We start from the raw sequence: 21,051 nt of genomic DNA, 5'->3' as shown, positions 1-21,051 counted from the left end.
AAACACTGCCCTCCCTACCCTTCTTCTGGCAATATAGTTGCAGAATATAATGACATGCTTGGTGGACCACAGTCCACAATCTCTATAAAGTAGAATAGCAAACAATGAATCACAGCTCTCAGTATAGCCATATATCCACAGTCTTTATGTAGTACTTATATTTGCCATGTCTTTGTGAATATAATTTGGGATATCGATAACAAAGTATTGATAAGTGGAGGAGAATATGTTCAGTTCCAGGCCCTCGTTGCTCCTCCAGTGACTTAAGTCAATCGATAAAAGGCATGAGGTTTCGCCAACAGGGCTCTAGGATACAATTACACATTAAATAAAAAAAAAGAACCAGCAGACAAAGTGGATGAAAGAGATGGAGCCTGAGATACTCGCCTCATTCCAGTGTGGTGTGTTTTTCCCAGCAGCAGCCTTGTTTAAGAGCTTCTTGATCTGCATGACAACCAAGAAACCAGCTGCTCCCCTATTTTAGGTCAATGTGTTTGATGTTATTGACCATGAAGGGGGGTTCTCAAAGGCATCTCATTGAGTCAAGGCACCAAAAAATCTGTCACAGTTTCTGTCACTGTAAAATTGCTGCTACGGTGGCAGTGAGAATGATGGGTTTTCTTAGAGACGTGCCAAAATTCACAAGGCAACCCACAGATGTTCCATGTATATTTATTGCCCAGACTCTCAGAAAGAAAGGGTACTAATCTGTACCATTCTTTATCACTGGTCTGGTACCATTTTGTACCTTTCATATGTTTTTTTTTAACCTAGAAAGGTGCATATACAGTAGTGTACCTTTAAAGCTTAAAAGGTAAGCTTTAATTACCTAAAAAGGTCATTACGGACCAATTATGTACCTTAAATCTCTTTTAAGGGTGCACTACATATCCACTACATACAACTTTAAAAAAAAAAAAAAAAAAAAAAAAAAAAAAAAAAAAGGTAAGCAACACGGAAATGTATAGTTTCCTGTAACTGAATTTGGAGCAACATCCATTCATTTTCCATACTGCTTATCCTACCCAGGGTTGTGGGGGAGCCTGGAGTCTGCACTGGGAACTCTCTGGACAGGGTGTCAACCTATGGCAGGGCACAATCACACACACACACACTGACAATTTGGAAATGCCAATCAGCCTACAACAGATGTTTTAGGGAAGGGGGAGGAAACTAGAGTACCTGGAAGAAACCCCCGAAGCACTGGAACAACATGCAAACTCCACGCACACAAGGCAGAGGCAGGATTCGAACCCCTAACCCTGTCAAGTGCAAGGCAATTGTACTGAAGTAGTCAGCTGAAGGATTTTGAGGGTGTGATATGTATTCGTTATGCATGTGTACAGTATATAGGACTAATAATCTATATTTGCATCGTTTGTTTGTCCTGACTCGCAAGCCCCGCCCACATGCAAATTCTAAATCGCATATTCGACCTCGATGAAATTGTATGCGTACAAGTATGCAAGAATGACTCTACATCCAGGAAAGGTTTCCTATACCTCTATGTTCATACTTGATATTTAGAGGAACGCATAACATCGGCGCCATTAAGTTGCTGATTTTGAACAAAACCCCCTCTGTGTGCCCGCGCGCTCCAGCCCCGCCCACTGCCTGTCCCGTGCACGCTCGTGTGTCTGTGAGCGCGCTCGGCTCGAGACACACACGCGCGCGCTTCTCAGCATCATCAGCGGTAAGTCTGTTTATTATTTTAATATATTTTCAACGCACCGAATTGCATTTTTTTTTTTATCAGACCGCTTGAATAACCTGTTACTATCACTTGTTTACCGAGGCTGGGAAGTGTAGTACTCCAGCTTCACACCTGCTGTTAGTCGACGCTGATTCTCTTTTGATCATCAATACATAGATACACATATATGTTTATTTTTGAGAGATTATTTATTTATTTATTTTTGCTGTTTTAGTAGAGATCAGTTAGTCGCATATGGTGAACGTCACGGTGTCAATCGGTTGCTATAGTGACAGCGCGTGAATTTGGAAAGGCAGATTGTAATCGGAAGGACGAAATGCTTGTAGAGAAGAGGAGAAAGGACGACTGGTTATATTACTGAGCACTACTGTTTAATAGAGTGCTTAAAACATGGCCTAGATAATGATTTATATATATATATATGATCTGGATATGAATTAATATTAATGACTGAATGGCGTGAATAGTTGTTGTTGTTGTTGTTGTAAACACAGAGTTATTGTTCTCCTTGAATCAGCTGAAGGTTGCAGAATCTCAGTAGCCTCTTGTCTACCTGTTAATACAGGAAAGCTCCTCTCCTAATCGGTGTCGTTTATGAAACGTCAAGTTATGCTATGCATTGCTTAGCTGACCTACTTATTTATCCTGCCCACAAAAAGATACGATGCAAATCAGTCTATTGAAATATATCTTGGATGCAAATATGCACAGCAAATCTGCAACTGGAGCATGAAATTTTTATACACATAACTGTGAGGCATAGATGTACTACAGTAATGGCCTGTTTATTAGGCTGAAGCCATTATATGCATTATGTCTTCTTAGCTGATGAAACTATACGCTCTTAGTTGGGGAAAAACCCCAGTTCTTTAAGAGTTCCTTTGATAATCATGGGTCATAAATAAAGGTTTCCTCCAGAATGGTCTTTAAGGGTTCTCAAAAGATTTTAAAGAGGACTGCTGTGTTTTCTAGTTCAGCTGACCTGGGTAAGATGCACGGTGTCAGAGAAAGTCTGCTGAACTGAACGTCTTAATTATGAGCACTCTTAATTTAATACTGCAGGTGTTCACATCATAGGTGTTAAAATGACACACATATGGTCTTATTTTAACGTCTCTTCTGTTTACCTGTATTGTAGATCTTAACCTGTAAACAGCAAACCTTTGCATCTCTGCATATGAGTTCAAAGAAAAGTATCTGTCAGACAGTATGACAATGCAAAAGTGGCCTGAGGGTAGTTATGTCATGTGCTACTTAGTGCCTCTTGTACTTGAGGTCACTTGTTCTCTGTAGTTATTTATCATGTTTTAAAGGACCACTAGCTGAATATCAATTAACAGTTCGTATTTGTTCACTATATAATCACTATATAATCACTGCACTGTTCTAAAAATAAAAATGACCAGAAGCATTACCGACCCTCTGTCCTTTTTTTAATAAGGGTTCTTCACCCCACAACCGTACCATAAAGTACAGGCCTTTCAATTGACATAAACTGATTACCGTGGTTTTCAAGAGATACAGAGGATGGCTCCTGAATAGTGGACAGAATTTTATTGATTTTATTGATGTGATTTAAAAAGCTTAACAGGATTAAAAGCAGAAGATTGTACTGCATACTAAATCATCAAGCGTAGATTACCTGGGATACACACACTTTCTCCTTGTTGTTCTCTTCCTCTTTCATCTCTTCTATCCATTTTGCTCTCTCTCTCTCTCTCTCTCTCTCTCTCTCTCTCTCTCATAACTCCATTAATGGAAGGGTTGTGGTGATGGACAGGAAGCAGATGAATTGATATAAAAGGGCCTTGTCATAATGTAATATCAGGCATTAAGAGAGATCATTGCGTTTAATGCAGCTTAAGTCTGTTCTATTCAGGGACTTTCCAAGTGCCATCATAGCAACAACTCACGTTTTAAAAAAAAATCAACAGAAATGTCATATAGGGTGTTTAATGATTGCAATGAATTACTCATCACACTTAAAATAAGAGAAACTCTCAAAATTGAATTCATACCTTTGTTTGTTAACATACAAAAGCTAACATTACAATAGTCAAAGCAAAGCTTTATCATTTAGCGTGATACAAAAATTTGGCAACGACAATGCCTTTAAAAAATAGAAGAAGAAAAGCTTCTCTAAGATTGCAGCGCTCATGTTTTATGTATTATTTTTACATTTTTATCAAATATAAAATATAAAATCTTATGTTCAGCAGTTAGGATGACAGAAGTTGCACAAATTCCTTAAATTGTCTATTCTTTAAAGCATAACTTCTTTTTTTTATTATTAATTATTCATATACTGATATTAGCTGTAGGCTGTTGTGTCAGAATATGATGTAAATCACTAACTTACATTATTTATTAGTTTTCGAGCATTCAATATTAATTCCCTGATTTGGGAAAATTAGTAAATACACCTAATTGTAGATTTAGTGATCCTCAAATGAACCTAAATAGAAAGTATTTCATATATATCAGGAGCTGTATAGTAATGTAATATGTATGTTATGCATATATAATACTAAATTAGTATTTTATTAATAAAACTCATAGTCAGTGTGATTTTTGTCACTGTCCAAATGGGAAATATCTTACATCCACTTAAAAAAAAAAAAAAGACACATAAAACTTTCTTCACATTTATACTATACTATTCTATACTATACTTTACTATACTATACTTTACTATTCTATACTATACTATATTTTACTCTACTCTACTATACTATGCTATACTTTGCTATACTATACTGTTCTATACTATACAATACTATAGTTTACTATACTATACTATATCTTACTCTACTATAATATACTTTACTATACTATACTATTCTATACTATACTATATCTTACTCTACTACAATATACTTTACTATACTATTCTATACTATACTTTACTATACTATACTATTCTATACTATGATAAACTATACTATACTATTCTATACTATACTATATTTTACTCTACTATAATATACTTTACTATAATATTCTATACTATAGTTTACTATACTATACTATATTATACTTTACTCTACTATACTATACTATGCTATACTATACAATACTATACTTTACTATGCTATTCTATACTATACTATATTTTACTCTACCATACTATACTATGCTATACTTTACTATACTATTCTATACTATACTTTACTATACTTTACTATACTATACTATTCTATACTATGCTATACTATAATATTCTATACTATACTTTGCTGCACTACACTAAACTATACTTTACTTAGGTGAGACAGATTTTGTAGCTTAATCCTTTCACAGCTACACAAGTAACGCCTTTCCAAAACAAGTTATTTTGTCTTGACACAGATAATTACCCTTATTACCCTTAATATCTATTATGATTTTTATTATTTATTACTGTGTGGTCTTGACTGGGCTTGGAGAAAGAGCTCTGAATTTTGTTAGTTAATTGAGTGTTAATTGATGTCTAAATTTTTAACACTGACAAATTCAGAGACGACATTTAAATAAAGCAGTGGCAAGCTTACAGCACAACTGTGGCCTCTCTGATTTCATTTTGGATTGACAGTAACTGTCAGACATCTCAAGTTGCCTCTTGTTGACAGTCAATCACCAAACAGCACTGTCTTCTTGGATTTGATCTTTCTTGGCATGTAATCTAAAAACATTCTGATGAATTTAGCCTTGATCCCATTTGGTAGGCATACCACAATCTCAGCTGGCAAAGAATTCATTTTGAATTAAATAAAGTTTAATAATTCTTAATGAAACAATATATGCCTAATTCTAGTGTAATGGTCTTTACACCAGCTTTACTCCAACAAACAACAAGGATTTTTGGATGAACTCTTCTAAAGGCCCAAATATCTTTTTTTTTCTCTATTTAAATACAGTGTTCATATTTAATTTGAAATGACCCAAGCGCTGAGTTAACGGTGAGTTCCAGTGCAGTATGACTACAGGGAAGGAGTGCAGAAGAGAGGAACCTCATGCTGTGGAGCCTTTTGCTCACATTGTCAGCATCACTGAATTTTAAATCTGTGTTTTCAGGCCAGTCATATTTAAAGTAACAAAGATGTTAAATACTCCTTTGTGCAGATATTGTACTTAACTCCTCTTTTCATTCTAAATCCTCTGTTGTATTATTGGTTCCTGTTCAGCTGCAGTGTGACTTTGTTGGCTTAAGGCCCTGTCTATCTAAATGTGCAATGTCACTGGGGACTTTCCTGTCTCTTTTTGTTGTTCATTCCATTATCCATTCTCGGTTTTCCTTCTGGAAGCACATTTGAAGGTCATATTGTCACAGCACAATGGCTCCACACAGAATATCGTGTTTGGCTGTCTTATTTCAGATTAATAAAATATTCTATAAGATATAATGAGAGGGGCTCAAAGTAACCACAGTAAAGGACATTTTAGTGAATTCACCTTTTTATTTTATTTCTATAAAAAGCCGTTAGTGTCAACTGATATTTCACCACTTTTTGCAGTCTGTTTTATTTTTGGGTAAAAAAAAAAAGACCTGAACATAACCTGTATACAACCTGTAACCTGTATATAAAAATGAAGGGGTTATAGCAGAATCACCAAAAAGAAAAATCATCTTTTTTCATGTTCAGTAGAGAAAATGAACCAAGCACATTATGGTTTTAGTATGGTTCCACTTTAAGTAACATTTGAAACAGGTAATTTTGACCAGAACAGAACACAAGGGTTTATATATATATATAAAAGGTCAATTAAAGGCTCATTCTTTACAGTCTGATTTTTAATTCTTATCTTATCTCTGGAGTAAGTCTTACATTGTACAGATATATATACTATGAAAGCTCATTGCATGCATGCGTGTTAAGCTGGGAAGAGAATAAGGAAAGCCCCACTACTCCTATTTATGTTATTAAATACCAACTCACTTGCCCCTCCTCCACTGCAATGAACACCCTATGGAACAAGCTATCATTCTTCTGTAGCTTTTACACAGCCAGTGAGAGGTTCATGCTTAATATATTATGACGTTCCACCTGGAAGCCTCTGCGTGAGGCCACTGAGCTGTTGAGATGCCACACCTTTTTATATGCATTAGATGTGAGGGCTTTTTCACTCCCTCTCACAGAAATGCTGCAATGCGTCGGACGGCTCCAAGACTGGGTCAGTGTAACGGCGGCAGCCGCTAGCTCACCATCCCCATGGCAACAGCCAGTAGAAAGGCTTACAGGAGCTATGCAATGTTGTTTTTATTTGCTTTCCTGAGATTAGTGAAGCCTTGGAAATTTTATAATTGCATCTTCCAGAATAAAATGACACAATAATAATAATAATAATAATAATAATAATAATAATAATAATAATATATATCTCTTGCATTTTATCTTATTCAATTTTAAAAGTGAAATTTTACCTGTCCAGTATATATACTACCTCCTTCAGGCTTAATTATATATTCAGGAACAATCATGTATGACAATGCCTTCTTGCTTTTTTAAGCATTTTTACCATTCTTATTTATTATTATATACCCGCCCCCACCCCCACCCCCACCCGTGTTTTCCTTCTCCTTTTGCAGGACAAAGAATTCTGCAATACAAGAGTGATGTCCTTGAGACAATTGTATTAGTGAATCCATCTGTGGACAATATCGCTGTAGAGGTAATGGTGATTTATATAAAAAAACATTACAACCTGACTCATCTTACATCTCAGATACATAATATATTTTTTCTCTCATCTAGATCAGAACACTCCTCTGTGACTCAGCTAAACACAAGTTATTGGTCCTAAGCGGTCAGAGCACTGAACAAGGTAGTGACATCATCTTGAAAGGTGGCGTGTTTGACTGGAAGAATTTCTCTGACGTCATCACAAGTCAAAGAGTAAGCATTTACTGTGCTGCCAGAAACTGTTAATTCAGTAAGGATTATTTAATCAAGACACCCAGCACACATGCTACATATTGAAAAATACAGAGAAGAAATCAAATTGTAATGGATTTTACTTTTTCTGTTTCCCCTCTTTTCAGATCAAGAACTTCCTGAGCCAGTCAGGTCTAGGTGAGCAAGCGTGTCTGACTGTGTGTTGTGAAGGAGAGGGGGCCTGGAGCTCCCTAGGGCTCGACCAGGAGCAGATCGTGCTGGACTACAGATTTAACCCTGATCCTGTGCTGCCTGAGATGGAGGGTGTTACAGAGTTTACAGATTACGTCTCTGAGACTGTGGATATTGCTTCCCCATTTGAGCTCCTGGAGCCACCCAGCTCAGGGGGATTCCTGAAGTTATCCAAGCCATGCTGCTACATCTTTCCTGGAGGCAGAGGTGACTCAGCCCTGTTTGCAGTCAATGGCTTTAACATTTTGATTGATGGTGGTTCAGACCAAAAGTCTTGCTTCTGGAAACTGGTGCGACACTTGGATCGGATAGATTCTGTTCTGCTTACCCACATTGGAGCTGACAATCTCCCTGGGATAAACGGACTATTGAGGAGAAAAATTGCAGAGCAAGAAGAGGACCATTCTCAAGGCTCAAATGCCTATGGAGAATGGATGAAAAACCAGATTTCACCTGAGCTTGGTGTGGTTTTCTTCAACGTTCCAGACAAGCTAAAGATGTCAGAATCAACTTTGAAAGTTAAAAGGAGCATTGAGGAGGCATCTCTTACGTTGCAGTACCTCAACAAACTGGGTATCAAACCTGAGCCCCTGTATCGAGTTGTTAGCAACACAATCGAGCCGGTCACCCTTTTTCACAAATTGGGTGTTGGCAAATTAGATATGTACATTCTAAATCCAGTCAAGGACAGTAAAGAAATGCAATTTTTCATGCAGAAGTGGGCAGGTAACAGTAAGGCTAAGACTGGCATCACATTGGCCAATGGAAAAGAGGGAGAAATTTCTGTTCCGTACCTTACATCAGTAACGGCCCTTGTTGTATGGGTTCCAGCCAGCATTACCGACAGGATAGTGAGGGTATTGTTTCCTGGAAATGCACCACAGAACAAAATTTTTGAGGGACTGGAAAAGCTAAGGCATCTTGACTTCTTGCGTTATCCAGTTGCTACTCAAAAAGACATATCATCTGGAGGGCCCCCTTCAGTGATGAAACAAACAAAACTTAAGCCAAGGACTGATAGCAAGGAAAGCCTCAAGTCTTCACCCAAAATACTTGCCACTACTAAAGCAAGCAAGAAAGAAGCAAATGAGGACATTGAATCAAAAAGCGACTCAGTAAAAGAGACTAAACTGGAAAAGAAGCCAAAAAAATTGCAAGAGAGTGTTAAACCTCCTAAACCTGTGAAAGCCAGTGCAGATACCGCTGATACAGCAAAGCAAGAGAAAAAGAAGTTGTTAAGAGAGAAATCTCCTAAGAAACATGTCAAGACATCTAAAATGGAGGAAAAGAAGGATAAAGAAAAGAAACAGATAAAGAAAGAAAAGAAAGAAATAAAAAAGCAAGAATCTGTCAAGAAAGATGACAATAAGGAATCCAAAATTAAGGAAGAAAAGAAGACAGATTCAAGTAAGCCAGAATTAAGGAAGATCACCAAGCCTGACTTAAAACCCTTCACCCCTGAAGTCAAAAAGACTCTTAACAAAGCAAAGGTTCAAACCAAACCAAAGACAGAAAAAACAAAAGCAATCAAAGAGCGAGAGAACAGACCTGCTGTGCAGAAAGTTTCAAAAGAGATACAGGAAAATGACAGATCCCTGGTCTCCTCCCCAGAAGATCTTACCAAGGACTTTGAAGCACTGAGACAAGAAGAACTTTCTGAGCTTGCAGAAAACAAAGTGCTTTCAAATCTTGAATCTGCAACTTTTCCTGACACAACAGTCACACATATTTTGTCTCCAGATGAAGGAATACCCACTACTGACAATGAGACTGAATCCCCTCATGAGGAAAAACACATGTATGGAGAAAAGACAAACAAATCCCTTACAAAAACAGCAGACAAATTTGAGGATGAAGGTGCTGCTACAGAAGATGATTATGAGGAAGAATACAACTCTGAGACCAAAGTAACTAAAACTTCAGATCTCACAGGGAAGACAGATGACAAAAAATGCCTGGACATAAAGACGAATGAAAATCTTGAAAAGAAACATAAAAAGAGTGACAGTGAGGAGGAAGAGGATGTTATTGAAAAAGCTGAGCTGGAGGAAGCAGAGGATGTACTTCATGAGGAAGAGTTGAAATATAAGACAGAGGAGGCAAAAAAAGAAAATATTAGTAAAGATTGGGACACCAAACAAATTGACACTAAAATGATCAAACCTGCTGTTGCTGCTGCTGCCACTGAACACATCTCGTTCATCCAAGATGAAACCATCCCTGGATATTCAGAGACTGAACAGACCATTTCTGATGAGGAGATCCATGAAGAGACGGAGGACAGGGTCCCTCATCTCCGCTATGATGATGTCTCTGTCCCTGATCAACCCGACTCTTTCTTCCATGGCATGAAAGACATAAAACCCCCAATCATATCTATTGCACCTGATTTAACAGCAAAGATGAGCAGTGTTGGCCAAGAGCCACCTTTATCTACATATTCCACGAATATCATTGCAGCACCATTGGCTGAGGAAGAACATATATCGTCAGCAACCTCCATTACGGAGTATGATAAATTATCCTCTTTTGCAGCATCGGTTACTGAAGATCAGTCTATTGCATCTGTGACAGCACCTCCAACTGAGGAACTAGGAAAAAACTCTTTACTCCTTGACAATGTGAACAGTACGCAATCATCCAGTCGTACAGAAGGAAAAGAATACCTGCATTCAGCTGGCACAATCTCCCCAACATCATCTTTAGAAGAAGACAAATGTTTCAAGTCACCTCCATCAGAAGAGTACCAACCCACCATTCCAGAGATGGAAACTACTGGAAAGACCACCACTCAACCACATGAAGATGATGATGAGGATGAAGAAGAGGAAGACGACCAGACACCCAATGTTGACATGCCTCTTGGAAAACTCCATGAAAGTTACGCATCTGCCACAGTGAAGGAACAGCTTGATAAATGCCCCTCTTCAGTGGTACCTCTTTCCTCAACTGGAACACCTTCTGTCTCACAAGAAAAGGATGAAAAAGTCCTTTCTCCAGCTGAGCCCAAAACAGAAAGTGCTGGGAAAGCACCTTCTTTTGCACCCTGTGTCTCCAGCACGCCAGAGCTGAGTGGTGCTTCAGAACCATCAGAGAGATGCGTAAGTCCAGACGATAGCACAATGAGAATGGCCTCACCTACACAGTCAGGCCCTACTAGCATTGGCTATTCGCCTACCGAGGAAAAGGCACCAAAGTCTTTAATCATGGAGAAAGAGGACAGAATGGACAAGGACACATATGACGTTCAATTGTTATCTAAACATGAAACAGTTGTAGACAGTGATGCAAACAAAAAGACTGTTAAGCTAATGGAGGATGAAAGTGACCTATTCAAAGGTGGTTTCTCTAGCACAAGGGCAACATTTGATGATTCAGCTGAAGAAGAAGCTGATGTTGATGAAGAGGAAGTAGTAGTAGAAGAAGAATATTTTGGAAAGGGAGAGTTTCTGACCTGCATTAAAACAAAATACAAAGAAGAGAGGGAGAGTACATTCCTTGATGAAGATGACACTTGTGAGCCACAAGCTTTAAAAGAGGAAAAGCTCATTAAAAATGAGAAAGAGGAAGCAGATAAGAAAGATAAACCACAAGACATCACCTACTTGGAGAAAGAACACAAATCCCAGATGCTGAGCTCTGAAGAGGAGGAAGAGAGTGACGATGAAGAATGCACTTACTCAAGCATAAAAGCACCTCAGGACAAGTTTGATTCAGTGTCCGCAGCCTACAGCAAAAAAGATGTGTCATCCTCAGAGACAGATGACGCCACAGTGACCTCCAAAAATGGCGATAAAAGTGTACAGTTCAACTTGTACTCCTTCCCTCAGTCTGAAAAGGATCTTAAAGAAGACCATATGAGAGAAATAAGGCAGGATACACCTTATGTAGGGAAGAGTTTTACATATTCTGATGTATATGACAGTAAATCTAGTTCAGTGGATTCATACTCTCCTAATTTACCGAAAGACTGCACTGATAAGTCTGATGATCGTAATGACACCCTCAAGGAAACAGAGAAAAAAGATTCCATATATACCTTCATGGAAACTACAAAGATGCCAGATTTTGAGAAATCTCACCTAAAGGATGCATCATCATCATCATACAGTGAAACCAAAACATGCATGGAATCGAACGCTGGACACATTTTAGATGAAAAGTCTACAGACATATTAACTGACGTTAAACCAGAGGCCAAGAAATCATCACAGTCATTCTCACCAGAAAGAGACCTATTTTCTGTTCAATTTGATAAGTCTACTGTTAGCGGCAAGACAGAAGTAGATAATACCCCATCAAGTGATTCTCAAGATGACATTGACACTTCTGGCTATTTGGCTGCAAAAAGCAACACTTCTTATTCAGCTCAGTCTTTCAGTGAGGTGACAAGAGACAGTGCATTAGACATGAAGATGTTAGCACATGGAGAGGATGATGATGACGATGACGATGATGAAGAAGATACTGATGAAGAAGATGATGATGATGATGTTTACAGGAGACGTGTCAGTGACAATGCCATAGAAAAAGATGCTAAAGACGGACCAACAAAAGAATTAAGCTCGTTATGTGGTGCCACCAGCATAGTGCCACCCGAATTCAAAGAGGAAAAGAAGGACACCTCACAAGACTATAGTTTTGGCTCTGTCACCTATGGCACACCCCCCATTCCTACTCCTTTTGAACCGACAAAGAGTCAAAACCATGCAGAGCAACCTTTTGAAATGGGTAAAAAGGAAGCATCATCACCACTCTCTGGTAGCCAAATGACAGAATATTCTGGATATGGATATTCTTATGGTGAAGTGAAAAAGTCTATCCCATCCAGTCATTTAGACAACAAAGATGATAGCTATGGTCAGTCTTTCTTACCTCTGTCCACAAAACCAAGTGAAGACAAATATTACCATGATGACAAAGACCTTGAGTTTGAAAAGCAAAAAACACCAGATATTTTAGCAAAAAAATCTGGAGACTCTGTCTCACCAGGCTTCAGTTATACAACGACATCAGCCACAGCATACTCCTCCTCTTCCTCCTACAGTCACTCTTCCTCTGCATCTGCCTCTCTCTCCACTAGTCGCCAGTTTGGAGATGAGCTAGGAACTCCTGCCAGTGTTGGATATGAGTATTCACCCTTTAAAGATGAGCACTCACCTGTAATAGATTCACCATTCTCCAGTTCTGGTGGGCTGGTTAAAGATGAGTATTTGGAGGTGTCAGAGAAGATGACTCCTGCTACCACCACAGCTGAGTCCATGTCCAGCCTAGCAAGGTTTTCACCATTATCACCTTTCGAGGAGATCAAGTCCCTACCTTCTCATCCACTTACCTCTTCAGTGGATAAAAGAGAAGAACTTGCCAGCTCTGCAAGTGGTGCTTTGGACAAGGGCCACCAGGGTGCATGCTTTTACAAGCCAGAATGGAAGGCAGATACAGGTTTGCAAGCTGAATATGGTGCTACCGGACCTTACAATCTCCCTTCCCAGCCTGCTGAGAAAGACACTATGAAAAAAGATATGTTTGGTGCTTCCTCAACACCTTGTTCTGATTTACTCGAGAAACAATATTATGAAGACACTGAGAGTAGTGAGGAGGAAGAAGACATTTGTGAGTCTGAACGGGTCAACCTACACTATCAAAGATCTCCATTTACAGCTGAAGCAGACAAGAAAGATGATCCTTTTTCTGAGACTGAAAAACTGTTTTCTGCCAGTAAGGTAGGCACATTTCCCGATGTGCTTACGTACACTTCTTCAGTACCACAGACTACAAAACCAGATACTGCAAATGGTCCTGCAGAGGTCACAATGGCAGCACCAGAGGCCTTTGCTGACACCAGCAGAGTCACATATAGCCTATCAAAAACTGAAGTGAAAAGTGAGCAATTTGAAGCCTGCAAAATAAGGAACCCATTTGAATGGGAGATGCAGCAGCAAAGAGGTGTCTACCCAGGAGAATCACCACCTCATTATCGTCATGAGGATGAGTATGAGGAAGAAGAGGAAAGGGAGCCTGAGCATCCACCTCGTCCTCTTTCCCTTTCATCTGCAGAGCAGTCTTTCCCATCCTCCTACTATAAAGAAGATCCAAACAGGCATGATAACTTAGATCATCCTTCTGAAAAATATATGGGTGCCAGCTCCTTCTCCTCTTCCCCAGGTTACTCTTCCTCTGAGTACAAACAGAGAAAGGGAGACACTTCCCCATCATTTATCAATCCAAGCATTTGCCAGCTGTCCAGTGATGAGGAAGATGAGGAACAAAGAAGCCAGGACGCAGATCAGCAGCAGCCATCAGGCAAGAAACGAACCCACAACCAGCCCCAGCACGGTTCCTACAGAGAGGACAGTGAATCACAGCGCCTTTCTGGAGCCATGGCTGCAGGTACTGGCCTAGCTGGGGAGGACACACCTCCAACCTCTGTCAGTGAATCTCTCCCCTCACAGACAGATTCTGATGTCCCACCAGGAACAGAGGAGTGTCCCTCCATCACAGCAGAAGCCAATGCAGAATCTGATGAGGATGCAGATTATCTCCCTGTGGACAAATCATCTGGAGCCTATGGTGGAAAGCACTTCTCATCCCGGTCAGAGAAAAGTCATGATCCACTGCCTACACCGATAATGGATCCAGCCCCTTGCCCACCTCGTCCTGATGTCTGCATGGTAGACCCAGATGCTCTCTCCAGCCTTACTGACAAACCTTTAAAGAAAGACCCAAAAACAAAGAGCCTTCGCAAAGCAAGTAAGTCAAGGTCACCGGCTAGGAAAGCCGATGCCATTCGTAAGAGGTCTCCATCAAAGGATTCCTCTCCTCGTACCACTTCTCTGAAGAAGAAGGACTTAGAGGATGATCTGTCCAAGTCAAGTCACAACACAGGCAAGGGCCTTGTCAATGGAATTAAAACAGTTTCAGGCATGTATTTGGATATATTAGACATTTACCTGCAGTTAAATATTCAGCAAAATTTTAAAGAGTGAAGTATGATTTGTCACTGTTCATGCACTTGTTTTCAACAGGATCAAACACTGCAAAATCCAGTTCTGCTGCACCCTCTGGCTCTCCAATCTTTGTGGACTTGGCCTACATTCCAAACCACTGCAGTGCTAAAAATGTCGAGCAGGAGTTCTTCAAACGTGTGCGCTCTGCCTATTATGTAGTGAGTGGGAATGACTCCAGCAGTGGAGAGCCTAGCCGTGTTGTCCTGGATGCACTGCTGGAGGGAAAAGCACAGTGGGGGTCTAATCTACAGGTAGAACTTCTCATACATCTTCACAAGTGTCAATTTGTAAAGGCCACCAACAAATTAGCACCTAATGCTAACATAGTAACGACAGTGAGGAACATATTACAAAATCTATCTTTTAAATAGCTACATGACCGTTGAATATGTTGTTTTAATATGTGTAAGTTAATCTCATTTGAGAAAAACATGCATGACAAATAATGCTAATTCATCTTGGTTCTTGGATGATAATAAATTATACAGGAATAAATTAACTTCAATCTACCACCAGCTGATAATGCTTAAATGTGTACCTCTGCTCTGCTTTAGGTGACGTTGATCCCTACCCATGACACAGAAGTGATGAGGGAGTGGTACCAACAGACCCATGAGAAGCAACAGGAGCTGAATATCATGGTGCTGGCCAGCAGCAGCACAGTTGTGATGCAGGATGAGTCATTCCCTGCTTGTAAGATTGAGTTCTAAGTCTGATATGGCTCCCAGGTTCACACTTTTACACTTAAATGATCCTTTATCGCCTTATTTGTCATTTCTTCAGTGTAACAAATTCCCTTTCAGAACATTGTGCAAAGTCATTCAGTAGCCACTATCTCTCCAAAAACGGTTATGGCTCTCGCAACATTCCTTAACCTGAACGAGCATGGTATTATCCAGAAAAACTTTAGGAGGATGTGCCTTTAATATTTACATTATTTATTTATTTATTAATTATTATTATTATTTGTTACAATTTTCATTGTTGTTGAATGATGCAGTTACAATAAGATTAAAACCATCTTTTGATCAGTTTTATTTACCAAGGCGCACACAGGTCATTTAGAGCTCATTTGGAGTTTCTCCCATTTTATTCTCATATAATTTATGCATATATCATTCTTCTGCACGCAACCTACATATATGCTGTCTGTTCTCTCGCTCATACATACATACATACTACACAGGAAATCATGTATTAATCAAGTAATCAATTCTTCAGAAGCTACCTACATGCTGGAATCTATACTTACAGTTTGCAGAATATTTACTGGCATCATGATCATGTTTATTCTGTTGCCATGGTCAGAAAACAAACAACGAAACGACTAAGGGTTTTCTAACGAATAGCACCACAACGCGCCGACGTATTACAGTGTAAAAACTGTTCAATTGTAAACATGTTTAATGTGTCTGCCTCAAAACCTTTAATCAGATCGAGAGGACAAACCTCACAAACCATGATGGAATTGCATAATATATGAGACAAGTTTGAGCTGATGTTATTCTCTATCTTAATGTAAAAGTGAAGAATTAGGATTAGGCGTAGGATTAAGTCAACGTTTACTGATGAACATTCATTTTTGTGCTGTATGCGGTGTATGCTGTCACAGTTGATCATAATTTATAATAAATTTAAAAAATAGACCTGTAATTATTATTACATTTCCAACTCGCAGATTAATCTCATGAAATGTATCAGCACTTTATAATGATTTATTTTGTTTTATTTTATTTAATGCTTTGTAAATATAGAAAAGTTGACAGAGGTGGGAAAAGAATGAGTCTAAGCCAAAGGAACTAGTAATAGAAAAAGACTGTGAATGTTGAATTGTAGGAGCATTGTAGTCTATGGTATGCTGAAGAGGGTGTGGATGGTATAAACTTGGATAAGGTTACATGTTTGCTGCACAAGTGTGGGTGGAATTAATGACTAGGAATAACTGGCATATTTTCCCAGGATTTAAAATAGGTCCAGGATTGCATTTAGTTTGGGATATTAATAAGCATACTGTGGCCTCCACTAGGGATAAAACAATTTTTGTTATTAGAATAATGATTTATTTATACATATCTTCATTACTTTGTCTTAACCTTATAAAATATTGCCCCTACATTACACCTCAGCCAAATAGTTATTTAAATATTTTAAAATCTCTGTATGTCTAGATCCAAAAGCATTTAGGCTTGCTTTTTTTTTTTTTTTTTTTTTAATTTTTATACAAGTGTTTTAAGTTAAGTTAAAAAATATAGCTTCATGTTGAGTGGAAGTAGAGGATTCCATTTTCTTGATAAAATTAACGATTTATGAATTGTTTGCATGTGTAATAATGAGAGTCAGTAGAAGAAATTAAAAATGGCCGATGAACATATTTTGAAGATATGTGTTAAAGGTTTAAGTGTGTTAAAGGTCTGTCTCAAGCAGTTAAAATAACTGGGATGCAATTCAACATATTATCATTTTTACTCATTATATACACATAAAAAAAAAAAAACATTAAAAATACCAGGTAAATTCGCCTGTCTGTGTATTAAGTGAAATGCCTTGGAAAATAATTTTTATTATAAGTTGAAAGTAATCAGTGAGCCTGGTTAATTTGCAAGAGCCAATTATGCATTGTTTTATTATTATTTTTTTTATTATTATTATTTTTAAATAGATAAATTATTGGTTTACTGGATAGTACAGTGGAGCGTGGCCAGCTGTTTTCTGAAAATGTATTTGGTTAATGTTTACAACCAATTGTAACCTTTTAGCTGCTGGTTATATTTAAGTGCTAAGAGGACGCTTCCTCGCTAACAGACTGTCAACATGGACTTAAACTAATTGGTTCAATGTACAAAGACAATAAATGTTAAGCAAACACAATGCTATCGTGTACCTGACTGCCAGATCATGTGACCAGATCACTGATCGTATTTTATATTCAAGGTATTAAAGTGAAATGTCCATTTTTCCGTGAGTAAACAAAGAAATTAATGAACAAAACAGTAAGATACACAAAACAGAACTCATCAATGTGCTGTGCAAAAAAAATAACAAAACCCTCCTTTAGTTACATTTTTAATTATCCACATCTTAACAGTAAGAGATCTTCAAAATCCTGCTTTCCTGGCTAGTTTCTGCATGTGATCTTAAATTTGACCGTGTATGTTCTAGTTAATAATGATATTAAATACAGTACTATTTTAAAGATATATATTTAAATGCTAAATGTCTCAATGGCACATATATCTCGACTGCGCTCTCATTTAGCTCTGTGCCGTGTTTAAAACAACATACTGTGTGCTTTTTTTTTTCCCAGTAAATTTATTTGTCTTCTTTTCAAAGTTACTTTTGCTCTGTTTCTCTTTTGGTCTTTTATTTTATGTGTAATATTCTGTATCTTTCTTTGAAATTTCTCTAAATGTAGAATATTTACAGATTTGTTGTAAAAGGGTAAACCTGGTGATCTCCAATAAAATACAGTCGTTGAAATGTTTCACAGCGTCTGAGACACTGAAAATGTTAAGTGTTCAATTGATATATTATAGCAAGGCCAAATCCCATAGAGAAAAGACTCAGTGCTTCTAGAATAAGTCAGTAAGTCAATCCATAAGATTATAGGAGACCTGAAAGACCTCTTTGTTTTTTAGCTTAACGCAATACAATAAGGAAATATTGGGAGTGTTGTGAGCTGTCTTTGCTCTGTGGGATTTGGGCAAGCACAGGGAAGAGGACTACGCATAGAAATAGCCATACAGTAAATAATTAGATGAGAAGACACTGATAAAGAATGAGGTGTCTTTTGATTATAAAGAAGGAGACATAATCTGGAAGAAAATTCACTTTGTCGACTGGAGTACTAAATCAAATCCTGGAGACAAATAATGTTTTATGGAGGAGATGACAGGAAACATTACTTCTGTGTAACGGCTTTGTAATTTTCATACGAGAAAGCATTGCTTAAATTAATAAAGTTATATGAATAGGTTAGAACATATTAATTATTATCCAGCATAAAATGATTCAGGAGTACCAGTTATATCATGGGTACAAGATCACAGTGTTACCAAGCAAATTTTGCATATCTGTTACAAGAAGATCACAGTCAGAGACAAAACAAAATTTTCTCTGCAGCTTCTCCTGTGTACTAGTGATCATCATAGTACATTGTGTTACACTACTATTCTATACCTATTCACAGGCACATTCTCACTAGACAGTGATAATGTTTTCACACCCAAACACATGAATCTTATGTAAACAAGTGAAACACTGTTATAGTACAACGATAGCGTTGGCACCCACCTACTACAGAATGTCAGTTGGCAAAGACTGAAGACAAAGGACTGCGATATCACCGTCTGGGTCACTGGATCACTATTATTCATCCGAGCCCATCACACCCCAATCCTACATGGCTGTTCTTTTTTTTTTTTACTCAGCAATGAATGGGGAGGAACAAAGCTCTTGTGTTTGGGTAAAATTGCAGTGCTGGGTAGAGTGGCTGTACCAAAAACAGAGCCTCACTGTTCTGTGAGTAACAATAAATTCAACATTTTGGTTGGCAGCTGCTGATACGATTAACACTGAGATGGGATTTGTATCAGGGGTGAACTGGGAACAAAAACCAGCCTGGAAATTTCCCTTAACATGGCTCCTAAATGAAATTGCATCAAGTAGTATTATGTATGGTGGCCTGTAAATGCAAAACACATCAAAACACCAAAAACACAAATTTGGAAACATAACAGGAAAACCAAGAACATGACAAAGCAAAATCAAAACCTGTCTGATGGCTGAGACTAGTTAACAGGCTGACAGGATCTTAAAGCATGCAACCTGTGAAGATTTATCAATTTGGAAACCTCTTTAGCAGAAATATGCTAGTGCTAACAACTCGCTATAGACCATTTTGTAGCATCAGTTATGCTTCACATCCCTCTTCTGCATGGATTCTTCTGAATAGATTGAGATAAATCCAAAATCCAATCTAATATATTTAAGAAGTAAACCTAAAAATGGTTTTATCAAAATATTTATTGTGTAGCACAGCCTTAATTCTCGCACTAACCAAGTACCAAAAAACACCAAACATAGAAAACTCACTTGATAAAATTTTTATTGACTCTGTAATTGGGTTTTCATTATCATGAATAGTAAAACGGATATCCAATCCTCTAACAAATGGCAAAGATTGGAATTGGAAATGTTTACATACAATCCTCTCCAAGACTATTGAAACAACAAGACCAAGAGGGAAATTCAATCAGAGGCATTGCACGAACATTGAGCATAGCCAATACAACAATTTGGAATGTCCAGCAAAAGAAACCACTGGTGTACTGAGCAACAGACACCGAATGGGTCGGCCAAGGAAAACAACAGCTGATGACAGAAACATTGTGAGAGTCGTGAAGTAAAACACAAAAACAATAGTCAGCGACATCACCAACAACCTCCACAAGACAGGGGTGAAGGTATCACAATCCACCGTTCAAAGAAGACCTCAAGATCAGAAATATAAAGGCCATACCACAAGATGCAAACCACTCATCAGCAGTAAGAATCAGAAAGCCAGATTGGAATTTGCAAAAAAATACAGATATGAGCCTGAAAAGTTCTCGAACCAAGATTAACCTCTACCAAAGTGATGGAAAGGCTGAAAGAAAGGATCTGCTCATGATCCAAAACATACAAGCTCAAATGTGAAGCATGGTGGAGGTAGTGTCATGGCTTGGGCTTGCATGGCTGCTTCTGGAACAGGCCCACTAATCTTTACTGATGATGGAACTCCGGATGGTAGCATCGTGTGTGAAATGAATTCAAAAGTTTACAGGAACATTTTGTCTTTCAATTTACAGAGAAACGCATCCTAATTAATCGGGAGGAACTTCATCATGCAGCAAGACGACGATCCAAAACACACCACCAAAAGTGGAAGGTTTTAGACTGGCCAAGTCAATCACCAGACCTTAACCTAATTGAGCATACATTCCACCTCCTGAAGAGTGAAACCCCCTGAAACAAACAGCAACTGAAAGAGGTTGCAGTAAAAAAAAAAAAACCTGGAAAAGCATTGCAACAGAAGAAACCATCAATTTGGTGATGTCAGAGAGTCACAGGCTTGATGCAGTTATTGCAGGCAAGGGATATGCAACCAAAAATGAAGTGTTATTCACTTTAACGTACCTCAAAATTATCTGTTCGCTCGCCTAAAAATTGGGTGGTCTGATACAAAAGG

General features: G+C 38.2%; 1 protein-coding gene across 2 annotated transcripts; it reads left to right on the top strand.

Annotated features, from left to right (window-relative positions):
* The first annotated feature begins 1,312 nt into the window (after positions 1–1,312).
* Positions 1,313–17,874, top strand: map1aa (microtubule-associated protein 1Aa). Of its 2 annotated transcripts, XM_053617247.1 has the most exons (6): positions 1,313–1,693; positions 7,281–7,363; positions 7,447–7,587; positions 7,734–14,739; positions 14,844–15,076; positions 15,380–17,874. In XM_053617247.1, exons 4-6 carry the CDS (start codon positions 7,884–7,886, stop codon positions 15,533–15,535), a joined length of 7,245 nt encoding a protein of 2,414 aa, XP_053473222.1. In that variant the 5' UTR covers positions 1,313–1,693; positions 7,281–7,363; positions 7,447–7,587; positions 7,734–7,883; the 3' UTR covers positions 15,536–17,874. The 2 variants fall into 2 exon arrangements, with proteins under 2 accessions (XP_053473222.1, XP_053473223.1); XM_053617248.1 differs by lacking the exons at positions 1,313–1,693; positions 7,281–7,363 and having other exon boundaries at positions 7,469–7,516.
* The last annotated feature ends 3,177 nt before the right edge of the window (positions 17,875–21,051 follow it).

Source organism: Ictalurus furcatus, chromosome 27 (genome assembly GCF_023375685.1).
Source record: "Ictalurus furcatus strain D&B chromosome 27, Billie_1.0, whole genome shotgun sequence".
In the NCBI taxonomy this organism is placed as follows: domain Eukaryota; kingdom Metazoa; phylum Chordata; class Actinopteri; order Siluriformes; family Ictaluridae; genus Ictalurus; species Ictalurus furcatus.
The sequence above is the reverse complement of the archived record's forward strand: the minus strand, read 5'-3'. Positions and strand labels throughout refer to the sequence as shown.

Excerpts from the sequence above, each read along its gene's own strand:
- map1aa (XM_053617247.1), top strand. The coding sequence starts at position 7,884 with ATGGAGGGTGTTACAGAGTTTACAGATTACGTCTCTGAGACTGTGGAT. Across the intron at positions 14,740-14,843 it reads TGGAATTAAAACAGTTTCAG|GATCAAACACTGCAAAATCC; the intron begins GCATGTATTTGG and ends TGTTTTCAACAG. Across the intron at positions 15,077-15,379 it reads AGTGGGGGTCTAATCTACAG|GTGACGTTGATCCCTACCCA; the intron begins GTAGAACTTCTC and ends GCTCTGCTTTAG.